Source organism: Lathamus discolor, chromosome Z (assembly GCF_037157495.1).
Source record: "Lathamus discolor isolate bLatDis1 chromosome Z, bLatDis1.hap1, whole genome shotgun sequence".
Lineage (NCBI taxonomy): Eukaryota > Metazoa > Chordata > Aves > Psittaciformes > Psittacidae > Lathamus > Lathamus discolor.
This window is the reverse complement of record NC_088909.1, coordinates 92419055-92439535: the sequence shown is the minus strand read 5'-3', so window position 1 is coordinate 92439535 and position 20481 is coordinate 92419055. Positions and strand designations below refer to the sequence as shown.

Here is a 20481-nt window from a genome sequence, read left to right as displayed (position 1 = left end):
AGAACATACTGCATCACTGAGCTAATACTCTGTGACGAGCACTAGCTCATTTCATTCCTTTAATATTGAATAAATCATGCTTTTTCCTTAAGTTCTTCCTGGTATTTTAGAATAACTGATAATAGATCTTTTTTTTCTGTGCCCTCAACAGCCAAATTGTGCTGAATTGGACTCGTTATATGTAGTTGAAGTGCTACTGTACTGCAGTAAAGACAGTTTGAAAAATTCTACTATTGAGTCCGCAAAGCCAATCAGCCTTGATGAGAAAGGAGAGATGCAGGTTTGTTACACATATTTATTCTCAACAGTTTCTTATAAATGTTCTCAAACATTCTGTTTCCGAAGCATTTTCAAACTGTAGTGAAAGAGGGGTTGATGTATTAAGGAGCTGTACGCCTGACTGCTTTCTTAAACAGTTGCTGATCTCACTGAAGAAGTAACTTGCCAGTGTGAACGAAATACTTGAGTGGGTTTGTTAACCTGTAAGAAGTGCTTTGAAAAGTGTTTGCCGTGTGTCACGTATTTCAAATCAGTACATGAAAAAGACAATAGCAGTAATGTAAATAAAGTTACGAAAATTACCTATGTATGCAATAAAATCTGCAGATAACCAGGTGTTTATAAGCTGTTTTTTTCTTGCATGCATTTGCAAGATTTTGTGGGTAATGTGCATTTGTTCTACTAGAACTGAGAATTTAGTTAGAATTTTTATAATCTTTTAGTAATAAATTTATTGGTGTTGTTTGGCAGATATTTTTTTTTAGCATTATCTTCTGCCTCTGGGAATAGAATTTTTTTTTTTTTTTTACCTATTTCTCTCTTTCAGACCCCTTCTGCTCTGTGGGCCTATCTCATTCTAAAATCAAATTGATTTTTTTAGTGAAAGCACTACATTATTTAGATTGAAACCCTGTTTCAGATCAGAGACAGTTTTTTAATTTTTCTTTGTCTTTTTTTGTCTTTTTATTTCCTTCCCTTTTTTTTTCATCAAGTCAGCTTAAAGCTTGAGACACAGTATTGAATCTTCATGGTATTTTCATGGTTTGACACTTACGTATATGTATTTGCCGAACTGATGTTCTCCATTGTTAGCGTTTGTAGTTAAATATATCACAATAACTTTGTCTGGTTTGGATCATAACAGGTATTCCTGTAGATAGGAGACAGGGTAATAGAAAAACTGATACTTTTTTTTCCCATTTGTAGTCTCTCTCTTGATTTAACTGAATACAGTGTTTTCCCATTTGGACAAAGTCACTTTTCTTCTTTATAATACCTCAGGTTTTATTTTCCTTCATAAAGTTGTGCTATGTAACAGTAATAATAACTTTTTTTTTTTTACTGATGCATCAGTTACTGCCTTCTCTTTTACAGGTTGTTCCTATTTTGGTACATCTTGTTGCAGCTATCAGTAGTGTCCGACTTTACATACCGAAAGACCTACGGCCTGTTGACAACAGACAAAGTGTTCTAAAATCTATAAAAGTAAGTTCCACTAGGCTGTGTACGCTGTCTGCTCTGATTAGTAAGGTACTCTTGGACCCAAGACAAATTGTTCCAAGGAAATTTGTCTAAAGCTTGTCACATTTTCACCTTTATTCTTTTTATAGGGCTTGGAAGCCACCATGTATGTCAGTTGTTTCCTCTTGTCAACAGTCATTTGAAATTGATTTTGAAAACTGCTGGAAGATCACATAACAAACTTACACCACTTCCTTCTGTGTCTCTGTAGTTGTGCCACCTGATTTGTAAGAGTGTAGCTTATTTCTGTTCCTAATTCTAGAAAAAAAAGTACCTTTTTCCTTCCAGGAAGTACAGAAGCGATTTCCCGATGGAGTACCATTACTAGACCCTATTGATGACATGGGCATCAAAGATCAAGGACTGAAAAAAATAATCCAAAAAGTAGAGGCATTTGAGCATAGGATGTATTCACATCCTCTTCACAATGATCCCAACTTGGAAACCATATACAAACTTTGTGAAAAAAAAGCACAGGTAAAAATATAAAACAGAACCCTCTATCTGTATCTAGCTGAAGAGAGAGAAACCAGTACTTCCCTTCTTACTTGCTTTCTTTTTTTCCTTTTTTTATTTGTAAAGCCCAAATAATCCTTTTTTAATGAAGAAGAGCAAATAATCCTTTTAAAATTAACAAACCCAAATAATCCTTTTTAACTACAGTAAAATAAATTAATCTCACTAACAAACTGGCTGAGTCAGTGGTATGCCCATGATTAACATATCTGAAAATAAAACTCTCCAGAAAAAGTCATCAGGGATTAGGTTACGGAGGTGCCACTAGAGTCTTTTTCACTAAATAGGTCTAGCCCAGTGTAGGTCAGGTCTTCACAGGTAGTTGAAACTGAACATTTTTAATATGCCTGTACAGAGCTAAGCTGAATTGATGAGGCTTACCAGCTTGGGGAAGTGTACCGTACTAATCACTAATCATGGTGCTGCTGCTTCCTGAGCCAACTCCCACACTGGAAGCAATACAGTTATTTACTTTGTACAGAGTTGAACCTTGCTAAACTGAAACTGGTTGTGCACAAAAACAGCTGTAATGTTTTTATGCTGCTCTAGATAACAGGTTCTCCAGGAGTCACTTCACAGAAGCGAGGTGGTTCTGGTGTGGGCAGCACAAAAGTTGCATGTGGTAAGACCTGATGGACCAAGCAGTGTTCTGCAAAGGTGTCTGCACTGTACAGCCAGCTGTGAGAACGTTGACAGTGACTGTGACAAACAAGATGACACTGGAGAAGCTCTAATAGCTGGAAATAATATCTTTTGGTTGCATTTGATTGGACCATTGATTAGCTCAGATTTAGTACAGATTTTTTTTTTTTTTTTAAATTTGTTTTAAATTTCCAAATCTCCATCTCAGTGGAGTTGGATGAGTCACTGTCAACTACTGTGTTGATACTCTGTCATGCTGAGGCCCTGATATAAATGACACAATTTCTTTAGAACAGTTGTGTTTGTTAAACCAGGATCATGTTATTTCTCTCCGCCCCCCTTCTCCCCCTCTTCTCTCTCTCTCTCTTCCTCCCCTGTCCCTTTCCCCTCAGATTGCTGTAGATATCAAAGCAGCAAGACGAGAACTGAAGAAAGCTAGAACTGTCCTACAAATGGATGAACTCAAATGCCGTAAGCGTGTTTTGAGAAGACTGGGGTTTGCCACATCCTCAGATGTTATTGAGATGAAAGGGCGGGTTGCTTGTGAAATCAGCAGGTACTTGTTTCTGTATGATTACTGTCATGAATATACATTTTCCTGTTCTTGATGAAATTAGTATGCCATGTTTATATTTCTAAGGTCAGAAACCACTGAAAGATTGATCAGAGACTGTGACTTGTGTCATAAAGGGAATATGCTGATTGAAGCAATAAAGATGGCAACTTAAGGACAAACTACAATATCAAGTGGGGGAGCTGAATCAGAATTTTACCAAATTCCTGACTTTCAGGAGCTGTTTGCTGACAAGTTACGATTTTTCTTGTAAAAAAAAAAAAAAAAACAAAAAAAAAAAAAACTTTTTGCCCGGTCTTATGCATTTGTCTGATAAATTCCAAAACTGAATGTGTAGTTTTATCTACAATTTGATATTTATCCAAATAGCATGTTTGGATTTTGTATCCACTTCATGCACTTACTTTTGTAGTTCATAATTAAACCTTTATTCTACAAGTAAATTGAAGCAAGTTTATTGTTTTTTTCAGTATCTTGGAAATATCCAGTTTAATCTGTTTTGAGGAGCAGCAGTACCAGTTCCTGTTTTGAGGAGCAGCAGTACCAGTTCTGGTCCTGCTGCCTAAGTGTCTGGTTCTTTTCAATCTCTTGATAGCCTGTCTGATAAAAACTGAGTAAAGCAACTGTTAATACGAACTTACGAACTATCAGGAGAGATTCTTTGTAGTCCAGTAAGAGCTTTTAGTTTCTTTAAAATGCAGTCTCACTCTCTTATTACTTAGCATCCTTAAAGAGCTAGCATATATTAGGTTTTGGTGTTCCTGTAAGAAAAACTAAGAAGCTCTTGTTTCTTATCTGTATCAAATTACTTCACAAAACAGATTAATAGTAATTAATTTAAAAATTACATATTAGTAAGTCTTCTCTGTAAGCTTCTTCCTCTTTATTTTAGTGCTGATGAACTGCTCCTGACAGAAATGATGTTCAATGGTATCTTCAATGACTTATCTCCAGAACAGACAGCTGCACTACTAAGCTGTTTTGTATTTCAAGAGAATGTGAGTTACTTTTTCAATCCATGAATTCTAGACATTTATGTCTACCAACAGTGTTGTTTATAATTCAGTTTCAGAATTGGTCATAACAATACCAGCCATTGCACATTTTTTTATCCTTTCCTGAGGTGTTTGACATCAACTCCCACTGAGCTTTGCAAAAGCATTGCAACTTCAGTGCTGAAATATCTTTCCCCATGTGTGACATACCAAAGGCTGTGTAAAATTGCAGTGCTTGTAATCAGTCTGCCAGTTTCCCCCTGTCGTGGTTTAAGCCCAGCCAGTAACTTAGAACTACACAGCCGCTCACTCATTCCCCTACGTCTCCTTCCTTCCCCAGCTCCCGCATGGATGGGGAGGAGAACTGAAAGAATGTTAACTCCCACGGGCTGAGATAAGAGCAGTCCAGTAACTAGGGTATAACACAAACCACTATTGCTACCACCAGTAATAATAATGATAAGGGAAATAACAAGGGAAGAGAATACAACCGCTCACCACCCACCGACAGATATCCAGCCTGACCTGAACAGTGATCTAGCTCTTCCGGCTAACTGCCCTCAGTTTATATAGTGGGTATGACGTGCTGTGGTATGGAATACCTCCTTGGCTAGTTTGGGTCAGGTGTCCTGTCTCTGCTTCCTCCCGGCTTCTCCTCCTCCCCGGCAGAACATGAGACTCAGAAAGTCCTTGGTCAGACTAAACATTACTGAGCAGCAGTTAAAAACATTGGTGTTACCAGCGCTGTTCCCAGGCTGAAAGTCAAAAACCACAGTGCTGCATCAGCTACTAAGAAGGAGAAAAATGACTGCTACTGCTGAACTCAGGACACCCACCATGCAGTGGAACTGTATTAATAGATTCTCAACTCACACACTTGTGTTTATGTATGTATATACACACATTCTTAAAATGTAGAATGATTATTTCAAAACAGAGGCTGAACAATATTTGCTCCTACACTCTGGGGTTAATTCTGAAACATGTCCATGTTACATCATTTGGACAGCACCCTTGACCTGTTGATGGAAATGGCAGCACTACATGGTACTGATACGAAAAGAGCTGTTAAAAACAGACCATATATTTTAAAAAAATGAGTGTTTAACATCAGACACCACTGTTTTCCCACCTACAAGCTGTATAAAGGTTTAGCATCAAGAAAATACAGTAAAAATCCACTTGCGTATGAAATATTACTGCAGATGTCTAGCAACATGTATCACTCAGGTTGATTCCAAATGTGGGAGGCACATTAGTGACAGATGCTAATGGGTTGCTTTTGTTAGTAGAAGGCATGCCAAGGTAGGCCATCGTTAGAATGTTGTGGTTCACCCAGCCGTCGTACTTGGGTCTAAATGGGTAGGACATAAAAATGTCGCTGTATTTGTATAGCCATATTTTCATATATAACTACAGATGTTAAATTACCAAAAGCATTTACTTTTTATGTTCCTAAAAGCTTGTAACAGTTAGAGTAGTAAAGGATCATCATTTTGGCAGTTCAGAGCTATGGGACAGCTAAACAGAGGGAATTTTGGAAGTATTCAGAAAGCAGGCAGGTTTCTTTCATACTGTTGCCACACTAAGGAAAGATTTTGGTTTTTCTGATTTAGTTTGAAGAACAAGTACTTGGGCAGTTCAGTAAATTTTAGTGTTTGATAACACATTCGAGAAGTCATTGAATAATTTAGAATGGCGCTAGCACACATTGAACTTCTATTTTTGCATTTAATTTGGTATAGAGCAAATGTATGGAAGGGCATGAGATTATTTAATGTCTTGTTTTTCAGTCTAGTGAGATGCCAAAACTGACAGAGCAGTTGGCAGGACCACTTCGGCAAATGCAGGTAAATGCTGTCTGTTAGAAATAGGTCCAAGCTCAGCGTTAATGTTAACATGAGTGAGGAGTGTGGGGAAAGTATAAGCACACGGTTTTTAGATGATTTTAGATCATCAGTGAATTTGGCTGACACCGCATGTGGTTTTGCAGTGTGTAATAATGGGTTATCTTGTTTGCAGGAGGTCTTTATGCTGATTTAGAACATGCCTTTAAAAACTTGTATGAGCTTGCTTACTACACTCTAAGACGTTAATGCAGGCAGACTTAATGTAAACAGTGGGGGTTTTTTCAGATTCTGAATAGTTTAAGACAGAAAGAGAAACCTCATCCTGTATGCAGTACCTAATAGTATGCAAGACTTAATCTGTTTAAGCATATTATAAATTTAAAAACCTTTATTTTAAAGGAGTGTGCAAAAAGAATCGCCAAGGTGTCAGCAGAAGCAAAACTGGAAATTGATGAAGAAAATTACTTGAATTCTTTCAGACCTCACCTCATGGATGTTGTCCACACATGGGCAAACGGTGCTAACTTTGCTCACATCTGCAAAATGACTGATGTCTTCGAAGGTATGTTAATCAGTTTTTCTTTAGGAGGTGTGAGATGGTAATTCCGTATGGTAATTCTGAATAACCGTATAAAAGATGGTAAAATTTATTAACCCAGGTGTATTCAAGTCTCTGCATGGCTCAAAGTTGGAAAAAAATCGTTTGCTATATAGGTTAATTTCTAACCTATATGGAAGTCTTAATAGAATTCTATAATTCTGTATCTATATCTAATTCTGTGTCTGTAGATTCTATTAAGAATCTATAGAAGACTTTGAAAAAGCATATCTCTAAATTTTAAAAACTTTCCAGAAGTGAAATCCTATTTATTGCAACAAAAGGTAACTTTCACTAGTTAAAGAGGAAAACGTCACATCCCCAATGCTTGACAGCAAGATGTACAGTTCTTGTGCTTGTCCTTGTTACAGTTAATTGTTTTATTTACTTGGTAAATTGAAGGTTCCTCCTGCTGTCTTAGTGATGACAGAAGTGAGAGGTGGTAACCACATCTCTGTTCTGGATGGTTCATCACAGCAGTGCAGTGCAGATACTGGGAAAGCCTAGATGTAACCTTCCACCTTGGTCAGTATGATTCCTAAAACTGGAGAACTAGAAACTGCAGCTTGAGGAAGGATATTTGGTTTTAGCATCATAGAATCATAGAATAGTTAGGGTTGGAAAGGACCTCAAGATCATCTAGTTCCAACCCCCCTGCCATGGACAGGGACACCTCACACTAAACCATCCCACACAAGGCTTCATCCAACCTGGCCTTGAACACCGCCAGGGATGGAGCACTCACAACCTCCCTGGGCAACCAATTCCAGTGTCTCACCACCCTAACAGGAAAGAATTTCCTCCTTATATCCAATTTAAACCTCCCCTGTTTAAGTTTGAACCCATTACCCCTTGTCCTGTCACTACAGTCCCTGACGAAGAGTCCCTCCCCAGCATCCCTATAGGCCCCCTTCAGGTACTGGAAGGCTGCTATTAGGTCTCCACGCAGCCTTCTCTTCTCCAGGCTGAAAAGCCCCAACTTCCTCAGCCTGTCTTCATACGGGAGGTGCTCCAGTCCCCTGATCATCCTCGTGGCCCTCCTCTGGACTTGTTCCAGCAGTTCCATGTCCTTTTTATGTTGAGGACACCAGAACTGCACACAGTGCTCCAGGTGAGGTCTCACAAGAGCAGAGTAGAGGGGCAGGATAACCTCCTTCGACCTGCTGGTCACGCTCCTTTTGATGCAGCCCAGGATATGGTTGTCTTTCTGGGCTGCGAGCGCACACTGCTGGCTCATGTTCATTTTCTCATCGACCAGCACCCCCAAGTCCTTCTCTGCAGGGCCGCTCTGAATCTCTTCTTTGCCCAGTCTGTAGCTGTGCCTGGGATTGCTCCGACCCAGGTGTAGGACCTTGCACTTGTCGTGGTTGAACTTCATAAGGTTGGCATCAGCCCACCTCACAAGCGTGTCAAGGTCCCTCTGGATGGCATCCCTTCCCTCCAGCATATCAACCGGACCACACAGCTTGGTGTCATTGGCAAGCTTGCTGAGGGCACACTCAATCCCACTTCCATGTCACCGACAAAGATGTTAAACAAGACCGGTCCCAACACCGATCCCTGAGGGACACCACTCGTTACCAGTCTCCAGCCGGACATCGAGCCATTGAACACAACTCTTTGTGTGCGGCCGTCCAGCCAGTTCTTTATCCGCCGAGTGGTCCATCCATCAAATTGATGTCTCTCCAATTTAGAGAGAAGGATGTTGTGTGGGACAGTGTCAAACGCTTTGCACAAGTCCAGGTAGATGACGTCAACTGCTTTACCCTTATCCATCAATTCTGTAGCCCCATCATAGAAGGCCACCAAATTGGTCAGGCAGGATTTCCCCTTAGTGAAGCCATGCTGGCTGTCACCAAGCACCTTGTTGTTTTTCATGTGCCTTAGCATGCCTTCAAGGAGAATCTGTTCCAAGATTTTACCAGGCACAGAGGTGAGACTGACTGGTCTGTAATTCCCTGGGTCTTCCATTTTCTCCTTCTTGAAAATGGGGGTTATATTTCCCTTTTTCCAGTCGTTGGGAACTTCACCTGACTGCCATGATTTTTCAAATATGATGGCCAGTGGCTTAGCAACTTCATTCGCCAGCTCCTTCAGGACCCGCGGATGGATTCCATCAGGTCCCATGGACTTGTGTGCGTTCAGATTTGGAAGATGGTCTCGAACCAGATCCTCTCCTACAGTGGGCCCAAGATCTTCATTCTCACAGTCCCTGTGTCTACCTTCTAAGAACTGGGTGGTGCAGTCAGAGCCTTTGCCAGTGAAGACCGAGGCGAAGAAGTCATTCAGAACCTCAGCCTTCTCCAAACCCTCTGTAGCCAGTTCTCCCGAAAGCTTCCTCAGGGGTCCTATTTTGTCCCTAGTCTGTTTTTTGTTTGCTGTGTAGCTGTAGAATCCCTTCCTGTTATCCTTAACATCCCCAGCTAGGTTTGATTCTAACTGGGCCTTAGCCTTCCTAACCTGGTCCCTAGCTTCCCGGACAACATCCCTGTATTCTTCCCAGGCCGCCTGTCCTTGCTTCCGCTTTTTATAAGCCTCTTTTTTCCTTTGAATTTTCCTCAGCAGCTCCTTATCCATCCAAGGAGGTCTCCTGGCCCTCCTGCCGCACTTCCTTCTAGTTGGGATGCAGCACTCCTGAGCTTGTAGCAGGTGATCCTTGAGTATCAACCAAGAGTCTTGGGCTCCCCTGCCCTCCAGGGCTATATCCCATGGAACCTTACTAAGCAGGCTCCTGAAGAGGCCAAAGTCTGCTCTCTTGAGGTCCAGGTCAGTGAGCTTGCTGCACGCTCTTCTCACTCTCCTGGGGATCTCAAATTCGACCATCTCGTGATTGCTGCATCCAAGGCTGCCCTGGAGTACCACATTCTCAACAAGCCCTTCCCTGCTGGTGAGCACAGGGTCAAGCATGGCACCTCTCCTTGTCGGCTCCTCTATTACTTGCAGAAGGAAGTTGTCTTCCACACAATCGAGGAACCTCCTGGATTGCTTGTGCCGTGCAGTGCCATCGTTCCAACAGATGTCAGGGTGGTTGAAATCCCCCATGAGAACAAGGGCCTGTGAGCGTGAGGCTGTTCCTATCTGTCTGTAGAGTGCTTCATCAACAGGTTCTCCTTGATCAGGCGGTCTGTAACAGATCCCCACAGTAATGTCTCCCACGGCTGTTTTCCCTTTAACCCTGACCCACAAACTCTCTATTGACTGCTCAGCGGTCCCCAGACAGAGTTCCACACTCTCCAGCCTATCCCTGACATAAAGGGCAACTCCCCCTCCCCGCCTGCCAGGCCTGTCCTTTCTAAAGAGCCTGTAACCCTCCATTCCAACACTCCAGTCATAGGAGCCATCCCACCATGTTTCTGTGATGCCTATCATATCATACCCCGTAGATGTGCACACATCTCTAATTCCTCTTGTTTGTTCCCCATGCTACGGGCGTTTGTATAGAGGCACCTGAGCCGAGCTCCAATTGAAGCCGGCTCGTTGGCTGGAGCAGCTGGAATATCTCTACATTGTTCCGAGCATTTATTATAGGTGCTGGCAACTGACTGGGTGTGTTGGGATGGAATGATGCCCCCCTCCCCCAACACATCTGGCTTAAAGCCTCCTTGACCAGTCTGGCAAGCCTCCTACCAAAACTGTTCTTCCCCTTCTTTACCAGAGCAGCTCCACCAGCCCCCAGTAGACCTGGCCTACTAACTTCAGTCTTCAAGACACCCAAACCCCTGACTATGACACCACCCTTTTAACCATCTATTGACCTGGCCAATCCTCCTAGCTTTTTCTTGGTCCTCCCCTGTGTCCTGGAGAATTGACGAAAAGACTATCTGAGCACCGGAGCCCCTAACCACCTCTCCCAGGGCTCTGTAGTCTTTCTTTATGGTCCCCAGTCTACTACTACCTATATCCCTAGCACCCACATGGATCACCAGGAGTGGGTAATAGTCCGTGGAACTTACTAGAGCAGGCAGCCTCTCTGTAACATCCCTGATCCGTGCCCCTGGTAGGCAGCACACCTCCCTCGAGACGGGGTCAGGCAGACAGACGAGTCCCCTATTACTACGACCCACCGCTTTTTCTTTGTAGCACCAGTAGAGATCTTAACCCGTGCATAATCTGGCTGTTTGTGGTGCAAGTGCGTTTCCTCGTTAGTCTCCTGCAGGACAGCAAAGCGGTTCTGCGTGGGGACAACAGATTTAGGAGGAAGCCCCTTGCTTTTAATTGTCCGTTTCCTCCTTCTTTTGTTATTTTTCTTTGTCACCAATTCCCAATTTCCCGGGTTGGTGGCCTCCTTTTTTCCTTCATGAGCTGGAGGGGAAGCTTGAGGCCCTGCTTCCTCTCGGCTACCCTGACATCTTGAAGCCCGCTAATAGCATTCTGCAGCTCAGCCACCTGCTGCAGGAGGGCCTCCACCAGGGAGCACCGAGCGCAGCCCTGCCCGTTGTGCACCTTTCCCTCACAAGCCCAGTGCAGGCACCCTCTACACTCCGAGCTCCGCACTGCAGCCTCCCCTCTCATCGGCTCTGTCTGGGTGCCTACGCTGGCCACTGCCGGGGGCAGCCAGAGCAGAGCTCCCAGCGCGGGCCCTGCCCATACGACGGGTGCTCACCATCCCGCTCGCCTGCCTGCGCAAACTGCCTCGTCCCGCTCTGTTTGCCCGCTCTGTTCGCCGCGCTCCTGGTCGCTTGCGCTCCCTGGGGCCGGTTTTTAACCACTCAGGGTTGGTTTTCATCATTTAAAAAGTAGGATGACTTAAAATCCACATATTTTGTAAAAACTGAAGGTCAAACCAGAATGGAAACCTGATTTCATCTTTTATCAGCAATGTTGAAAGTTGTGAAGAACAGTAGGATGGGTGGACCAGTTTTACAACGCTGTGTGTAATTGCTGGTCTGTGAACATTCTTCTTGAAGTTGTTCCTGTCATCGTTGTCTTGCCTCTTTCAAATGATGTTTAATTTTTTGCATGTACACAGTTGCAAATGGGAGCCCTTAAAACAGAGGAAGTCATGCAGTTCTGTGACCCAGTGCATAGAACTTTCTAAAGTAGGTTGCCTGCAAGCAACAGGAATCCTGGCAGTCTTTGATTCTGCATTCAGAAGATTCCTCCTCCTATCTGAGCAGATGAGTGAGCCTTTTGAGGCATCCTGAGGCTGGGGAACACAGAGGGAGAAGCAGTAGCTGGCTTACATTTTCACATTGGCACTTGACTGTTCACAATACACTGGGCAGTAGTGTTTTTCATTCACTGTATTTGGGCTAAGGTCAGCCAGTTAGCTAGCTCCCTCAAAATCAGATCTTACAGGCCTATTTTGACAGGTTCAGCTCTTGTGGCAGGGGTTGACACGTTTCTTCCCTTAACTTTTAATTTGGCTGGCGTTCTGTGCATTGTCCAAAAAGACAGGAAGCCCTTCAGATGTTCACTGCCAGTTATGCTTACCTTAAATGCAGAGTGGTGTTGCTAAATCACAGGGGATCCCACTGTAGCCAAGTTGCTACAGTGGTAAAAATAACCCAAGCAACAAAACAAAAAACCCCACAGCATCCTTATTTTGATCTGAAGTACAAATTTTCATGTTAGGTATTAGTGTTTCCTGTTGTGATTTCAGTGGAGGTTGTTGGTGGCTGATTAGAGCTCTAAAATGAGGTCATTCTTCCTCTTTGACTTCTGGGCAGTGTGGAATTAGCAGTAATGAACTGCTGTTATTACAGGGAGGCCCAGTCTCACTGTAAAGAGGCAAAATTGTCCAGCCATTAGAGAGTGCATTGGAAGCCACCACTTTTCTTAAAACTGCTTTTCATCACACACACTTTCCCCAAACATGCTAAAAGTGCTTTCTGAAAGACTGTGCCCTTCACAAGACGCTGATGTTCAGTTGTGTGATCCATCCAGGCTAAGGGGCACCAGCAGAACTTTCCTAGACAGAAACCTTGAGTCCGTGGCATGCTTTCACTATTACAGCCTGAAGATGGATGGTGTTGTTATTAGCACTGACGGTCAAGCGTCTGAAGCCCCTTTTGCTGCAGTTATGAGTAGTGTGAAAACTTGTAGCTGCCTTTTGAGGTTGCAGCAATAAGCCTGAGTGCTCAGAGAGCAAACATGCTTGCCACAAATTGGAGCAGTGTTGATTGACTAATGAAAATAAGTTGTCATGAAGCTGAAATGTGTATTCGGAAAAAATAGAAATGAGAGGTTTTTAAAGCTGTAGGGAAGAATTGTAAGCTGATCAAAGCTATCCTAATAACCAATTGCAGATCAGCTGTTTTGCTTTGTGGAAGTAAGTATACACAACAGTAATTTATTCCAAAAATGCTGGGTTTTTTCAGGCACCAAAAAAGTACGTCTGCAACACCCCCAGCTATGCTGCCTGTAAATGAGACTCTCCGGAATGGGTGGCGGGGGTGGCCTTGAAACTGAGATGAGTAGGATCTTGGAGAGCTGAGCTGGAGCCAGCTATAACACAGCGTTGCCACACTTCGGGGAGCTGCCTGCGGTTCACTTGCTTTGGTTTTGTGCTTTGTGTCCAGTTGACAATCAGTGGTTTTTTTCACGTAATGTCATCGTAGTAAGTTTTACAGACAGCTGTCCTCACACAGACAGTTCTTTCTTTAGAAACTGAAATGGCCTACTGGTACCATATGCATGTGTTTTAGAAGAGAAGGGTTATTTTACTTCTCCCTTTCCCAACAGCTTTGTAGAATGTTCTTTTCATATGGACAGTTCTTTTCCAGGTACTATGACTTGTCTACAGATGATCTTTCTGTGATTCAATGAAATACTATCTAGTCCAGTATCCCTGCAGTGAGTGAGCAGGGACATCTTCAAGTAGATTTGGTTGCTCAGAGTCCCATCCAACCTGACCTTTAAAGTTTCCGTGGATGGGGCATTTACCACCTCTCTGGACAACCAGTTTTTCACAACCCTCATCCTAAAAGATTTCTTCCTTACATCTAGTCTGAATCTGTCCACTTTATTTGTCCCATTGCTACAGGCCCTACTAAAAAGTCTGTCCCCATCTTTCTCACAAGTCCCCTTTAAGTATTGAAAGACCACATAAGATCTCCCTGGAGCCTTCTCCAGGCTGGACAAGCCCAGCTCTCTCAGCCTGTCTCCATAGTAGAGGTGCTCCAGCTCTCTGATCATTTCTCTGGCCTTCCTCTGGACTCACTCCAGCACATCTGTGTCTTTGTGTTGGAGGCCCCAGAGGTGGACACAATACTGCAGGTGGGGTGTCACGAAAGTGGAGAAATGGAGCAAAACCCCTTCCCTCGACCTACTGGCCATGCTCCTTTGGATGCAGCCCAGGATGCAGTTGGCTTTCTGGGCTGCCAGGGGACATTGCTGTTTCAGGTCCAGCTTTTCATCTGCCAATACCCACCAGTCCTCTACAGGGCTGCTCTCAATAACTCTATCCCATACTTACCCTATGACAGTTATTTTGCTTACAGCAATTTTGACTCTAGGTGCAAGGTGGTGTTGGAGGAAATAACTAAACAGCACGCAGTTTGCATGCCACTGGAAGAGCATAATGGTTAGGACATTTTGTGACACTTGCTACAGGGACTTGGGCTGAGCTCGGAAGTTAAAACAGGGGAATGTGTAACAAACTGTTGTGGGTATTAGGTTGCAGTGTGAGCTTTTATGCATTAACTGTAAGCGTGCAACTGAGTAGTATAGAGTGGTCCATAGACACCTGAGTGGCACAGGAGTAGTGAGGTAGACCACACACCAAAGGCTATCAAAAAAATTTACAAAAAAATAAACCTGTGTTCTTGAAGCAGCAAACTTACTAATCCCCCAAATACGTATTTTTTTCAGGAAGGTCTAAATAAAAAAAACTTGTTAAGTTTCAAGTACTTGAAAGAAAATAGGAATTACTAAACAGCCCATGAAGTCCTCTGATTAAATTAGTTAGAGGCTGCGAAGGCAGTAGAAAGGAACAGGACAAGCATTCGGAGACAGCTTCAAGGAAATGCCTGATGGAGAATTCCACTGTTAAAGAGAAACCAAGTTTAAGACATACAGCTTTTCTTACCCTTGGCTTCTAGATAAATTGAACAGGGTTGGAGAAGAAACTAATACTTTAATCCAAAGTGAGCTCAAGCAACTGAATTACTCAGTGACATGATGTAGCAGGAGGTACAGTTTTCTCCCACACCTTTTATACAGGCAGCATAATTCGATGCATGAGGAGGTTGGAAGAATTGCTTCGGCAGATGTGCCAAGCTGCAAAAGCCATCGGAAACACGGAGCTGGAAAACAAGTTTGCAGAGGGTATGTATTTCACTTCCACAGTACAAGAAGTAACTCTAGAAAAGGAAAGTTGGGGAGGGCAGGTAGGACACAGAAGGTGGGTGAAGGGTTTGGTAACGTAAGCTTCTGCTGTTGACTTCATGGTGAACAGATCATTGCTCTCTTTCCAGAGAAAAGAGAGCAAACTTTATCAGACAGAAAGCATCTGTCTTACAAAGTTTGACTTAAAAAGGTGGTGGTTTTGGTGCATACTGACAGTTTAACAAAGTTCGTGACTGAAAATGGATGCACTGTTACTTCCGTTTAAGACTCATACCACTTTCTTTACTGCAAGGTGTTACATACATGTGACTGTATTTAAATAGTGATTGTGTCAGTTATGAGTGTTGGATATTAATGTGTTTTCCTTTTTAATAGGGATTACAAAAATCAAGAGGGATATTGTCTTTGCTGCAAGCCTTTACCTGTAACAGGTTGTCTTCCAGAAGCAGCACAAGAGCCACCTTACGGGGAAATTTAATCACACGATACTTCCATTTCCAATAATTTTTTTTAATGGAGCGTATTTTAACCACAGTTATTTTAATAAGGCATGTACAAACAGTTTATGTAATATAACTGTTACCATGTTTTCAATAAAAATTTACAGTTTGAATAACTTTTTTCTTTTAAGCAAGGGCTTGCACCAACAGATATTTAAAGTTTAGATATACAATAACTGTGGTTATTGTAACTCTGGTAGATGTTATTATATACAGGTAAAGTGAGCATCCAAGAGCAGCAGCAGTCCCTTAAAGGCATTTACTTCCATTACAGAGTTAGACTTGTGAAATTGTTTTCCTTTCAGAGAGCAAGACAAGTGGGTCATGCTTCATGGTTGATGATTGCTGCCAAAGTGATTTCCATTTGTTGGAGTCTCATGTAGGGTTGTATGGGAATCTTCCTTCGGTTGAAATGTACATCCTCTCACTTTGAAGAAGTCAGACACATACACAACCTAAGTGAACAAATTAGTGTTAAGATCCTGCACTTGTAAGTCTTTGAGACAACAGGTAAATGTTTTTGCAGAAGGTAAACTCCATTATCAAAACAAAGTTTAAACAGGTTGAAACATTAGAAAGTTACTAAGAAGTCATGTATAAAATTCCATCATCTGTTCTTTCAATAGCTTTTTCTCCAGCTATTGCTCGTGCTCTGACTGACTGCTTCACTACTGATGGTTTAAGCCAAATTTAAGGTTCGTGTGGTAACTAACTGCTCTAATGGCCTTGTTGGGAACTGCTTCATCACAATAGCCATAGTTTGAACTCCTTCCTTTAAATGAAGCAGCAAAATATGCTTGCTGAGAGCCTACACTACATGTATGGTTAAGTTTACTCTGTAAGTTACTTAGAATAGGAAAGGAGAGTCTGTACTTTAGCTGAGGAAGACGCTTCAATAGTTAGTAACTGTTACTCTCCGCACTGTGACCCTCACTTGCATTTATTCTTGCTGGCTAAACCAACCTTGGATTCCTCTGCTTGGCAAGGTTCACAGCAGCTCCCTCCCCAGTTCAAGTGTCTCATAGCCCCAGCAGCTGCAAGGCTAACTACCTATGTTATCCTTCCTTGCATTTCTTTGACCATGCCACCTCACTTTCTTCACAGTTACCAACTACAAGATACATCCTTTGTCCAGTTTTGCAGTTCGTTTTCTTCCCTTTGCCCACGTCAAGTCTCACTAGTAGGCATGCTGAGTAGAGTGCTGCATGAAGTATAATTAAGAAGCTTTCTCTCATGATTCCTTCCTACATCACTTCCTCCTATCCCACTACAAACCCAAGAACTTCAGAATGCAATTTATGGCAGCAGAAGAAACCATACTCCACACTGCAGGCTGGCTGGTGGCCCAAGCAGGCTGCTTTAGCTGCATACCAGATGAGTTTCAGCTTCCACTCCATGCTAAATTCACTCAATTTAGTGCTCCATTTGCAGTTGCTGCCCCAGCATGTTCTCACCTCAGCTGTTCCTGGAGTCTTCAGTTCTCTTTAAAAATAATTTCTTCACCTTTCAACTCTGTTCCCTGTAGTGCCACCTTCTACTCATGCTTGTATTGCCAAGCGTCTCTAAGATACCCTTCCTTGCGACCATCCAGCAGCCCCCACTAAACTTGTTATCCTAATAAAAAATAAAAATTCCCTCAGCTTTTCAGTCCCTGATGCTTCACATTCCCTGCACCCCTTTTCTTAGAGAATGATGTCGTACAAAAGTGAGGGGTAGAATTATGTTTTAGTCAACATGCAGCCATTTAACAGCAGCTAATGCAGTATGCAGAGCTTCCCAGAGCAGCTCCAAGGCTTGTTTTGATGATTGATTGCCACAAGTAAACAAAGCTTTATCTTGGAATGAACTATGCCCTTCCAACTTCCAGCTGAGAGAACATCTTGGACGTGGTCCTTGCCGGTGAGCCTCAATTCTTGGTAATGGAATTCCTCAATATGACCTCAGTTAGCTCATGTCTCTGATCTGTTCCTTCCCATGACTTAATGCACCATGTCATTGTGATGATGGCCAGCACAACTGCTGCCACTAAGTCAGACAGGCCTGCAGCTCCAAGTTTAGCTGATCCTCTTTTCCATGGGATAACTCTACACTCATCAGAACAGCTCAGCTTCACATGCCTTGTGAACACACTTTTAGCACTCAGAATGCACACAAGGCATGCTGAAGAGTTTTTGTTTCCCATCAGACTGAAAAGAACAGGCTGTTTAAGCTGGCAGAGATTGATATTTTTATGCTGCCCTTATCCTTAAAGGCTTTGGGGTTTGCCCCTCTTACTTCATATACAGTTCTCCTCTGCTGTTGTGCTCGAGATGTAGAATTTGGCTAGAAGCAGAAGGTAGGGTAATTTAGAGGCCCACAGTTTTGCAGCTGATCATTTTCAACTCAGTTGTTTGAAAAGCTCTGGGGCAGGGACAATTTCATGTTGTCCAACAGCTAAAAAAGCCACTTATCATTGGCACAGTCTCTACCTCACTAAAGTACTATTGCTACACCCAGTTCAAGGAGTTACTTTGAAAGTTGCTGGAGAGGGGAAGCATTAGGAAGAGAGGCCTGCTTTCCTCTGAGCACAGCCTGCAGTTCTAAGGTGCTGCTTATAAAACCAGCATTCACACACTCACACCTCCCCCTCTCCCCTCAGGAATTACTTACAATGAGCACGGCTACCACAGCTCCCTGAATGAGTCCTGTTAAAACATCACTCCAGTGATGCTTGTAATCAGATACACGTGACAGACCCACATAGATGGATGCAGCAATAAGACCAAATTGTATGGTAGGACGTAAAAGTCTTGCCCAGTCTCCTTTCATTCTGGCCTGCAGGTAAAGCTAAAAGGAAAAGAGAAATAGTTCAAAAATGCAGCAAATGTAGAAGCAGTAATTGTGTAAAATTGTGCAGGGTCTGTTCAAAGAGCTGAAATTTGCGTTCAGAGACATCATGATGTCCACAGATATTCAAAGACCTCTACTCTCATAAGTATGCTATGGCAGAGTTTGATAGTCAGTGTTGATCTTTATGTTTTTATATAAAACTATGTGACACCATCATATAGGTGCTTATAGATACTTGCTGTATTTGTACCAAGGTGACAAGTTACATTTTTCAGGATAAAGGTACTAGTAATACCAGAGATACTTACAGCTTAGAAAGAATGCAGTTTTACTGCTGCATTAACTACAGGTAACTCTTACTAAAAAGAAGCAGCAACCATCCAAATTTACAATCCTCCAAATATAAGGAGGCCCATCTTGCTCTGAGCAGGGAGATCATTAACATCTTTGGTGACAGTGACATGTAATATATGTAGAGTTGACAATCTTCTTTACTTTATTCTCAATTCCAGTCACCTTTAGCATGATCAGCCTTCTGGCATCACATTCCAGCTGTAGTCAAGCATCAGAACTAACTCGTTACGGTGACCGATAGCATCTAGGATCACATTCTGCAGTTGTGTATTTCACTGAGCTCCATCTGTTCCTTGTCCTTTCTAGCTGCATATTAACCATGTTGCCACTCCAGTAAGCAAGTTAGCATGTGTAGGTCCCATGCTTTTTCTCTCCCTTCAGCTCTATTTGTGTTGTATGTATGCTTTCGATGCGTTCTCAAATTCACAGTACTTTACTTAACTCCACTACTTTCCCATCTAACCTAAGATCCTGCTTTGTCTCCCCCTCTGGTCTGTCTAGGACAGAAACCTCTTACTTCAGCTGTAAGAGGAGCTTCTCCAAATCCACCCTTTAAGCAGAGAACTTGATCCTGTTGCCAAAAAAGGCACCATAGTTACCGTATTTATGGAGAAGAACAATACAGCTGGAAGTTACATTTAACATTTCAAGTCTCTCTCTTCAGTACCACCTAAGAACTTCTGTTCAAGTACAAACCCCTAACTGACAGTCCTGCAAAGTCATAGAAGCTGACTAAAACCACAGCAAAACAGCACACCGGACTGCTGGTAGATCCCCCCTTGCCAACAAAAGCCATGGCAGTCTTTTAGCAGCATTAGATTTACAATATAAATACAGGCATAGAGCATGCACTGTGGGTGCAAAGGTGTTACTTTCCAAAGTTAAACATGTGGGGAATGTTTGGTTGGCTTCTCTGACTAACTTCTACATCATCATTTTTGGCATGCTTTTTCAGCTATAAATGGAGCATCAAAAGGATCAACCCTGTCCATAACTGTCTTTTTTTAATAGGTCAGGGTGAAATCAGCCTCTGAAGAAGCTACAGCTGAGCCTGAACTTGGAAATATTTCCCCCCCTCAGGTGGTGGGCGCTGCTTATTTCTAGTGACCTTAGTTTCACCAGTAGGTAAATGTTGTGCAGCCACTTAAAAAATTAGCTGTCTCACAGTTCTTTTAACAAAAGGTGTTTTAATGTTCATATATTAATACCACATCTGAATTTACCCAGAGTAGACCACAACACTACCTGCCTGCTTGCCAGATGGAGCAGAGGTGGGTCCAAGGAGCACATGCTGGTAGCCTAAAAAGAGCTGGCTGACAATTCGATACTGACCCTTCTTTCCCCTTTCCCTATTCGCACCAAATTCTGCTTACATCAGCTAAAAATACCTTGCTGTAATAAAGTTTCGTCCATGTAAGCATTTCTGGTAGTTGGCAAAGGTATAGAGTCATATTAGAAAGAAAGAGTTATGCAACTGCAGATAGCTGGGAAAACCGCTTTACTTCTGAACAGAGGAAGAAAATGAGGCAAACCACAGAAAAAGCAAATTTGGGAAGATGGTAGTCCACAACACCTAACAACCAATAAAATAAGTCTTAAGACTCTCCCTTACACAGCATGTATTCAGATTTTCTTTCTGCTTGAGAAAGCAAACAAGAAACCTGGATTTAACATCTACGTAAAGACTTTATTTTCATACTAGGAGTGTAACCTCCAGTCATAAAGAATACCTGGAGCTGCTCTATCAGCTGCAGAATACACACAGTTGGCTACAGGCTTCACCAATTCTAGGTGCTTCTTCACACCACCAGAT

The 20481-nt window shown here is 42.6% G+C and overlaps 2 protein-coding genes across 4 annotated transcripts in view; one reads left to right on the top strand and one right to left on the bottom strand.

The window, feature by feature from the left end:
- The window catches only part of MTREX (Mtr4 exosome RNA helicase), a 50226-nt gene extending 34625 nt beyond the window's left edge, over positions 1-15601 (top strand). For both annotated transcript variants that reach the window (XM_065662298.1, XM_065662296.1), the window contains exons 19-27: positions 152-280; positions 1375-1485; positions 1810-1998; positions 3072-3235; positions 4146-4251; positions 6042-6098; positions 6498-6660; positions 14860-14964; positions 15361-15601. In XM_065662298.1, the coding sequence (XP_065518370.1) occupies positions 152-280; positions 1375-1485; positions 1810-1998; positions 3072-3235; positions 4146-4251; positions 6042-6098; positions 6498-6660; positions 14860-14964; positions 15361-15413 (1077 nt within the window). In that variant the 3' untranslated portion in view covers positions 15414-15601. The remainder of the gene's footprint in view (positions 1-151; positions 281-1374; positions 1486-1809; positions 1999-3071; positions 3236-4145; positions 4252-6041; positions 6099-6497; positions 6661-14859; positions 14965-15360) is intronic.
- PLPP1 (phospholipid phosphatase 1) overlaps positions 15475-20481 on the bottom strand; it is a 58005-nt gene continuing 52998 nt past the window's right edge. For both annotated transcript variants that reach the window (XM_065662300.1, XM_065662299.1), the window contains exons 5-6: positions 18135-18311; positions 15475-15940 (exon numbers count right to left, since the gene is read on the bottom strand). In XM_065662300.1, coding sequence (XP_065518372.1) covers positions 15815-15940; positions 18135-18311 — 303 coding nt within the window. In that variant the 3' untranslated portion in view covers positions 15475-15814. The remainder of the gene's footprint in view (positions 15941-18134; positions 18312-20481) is intronic.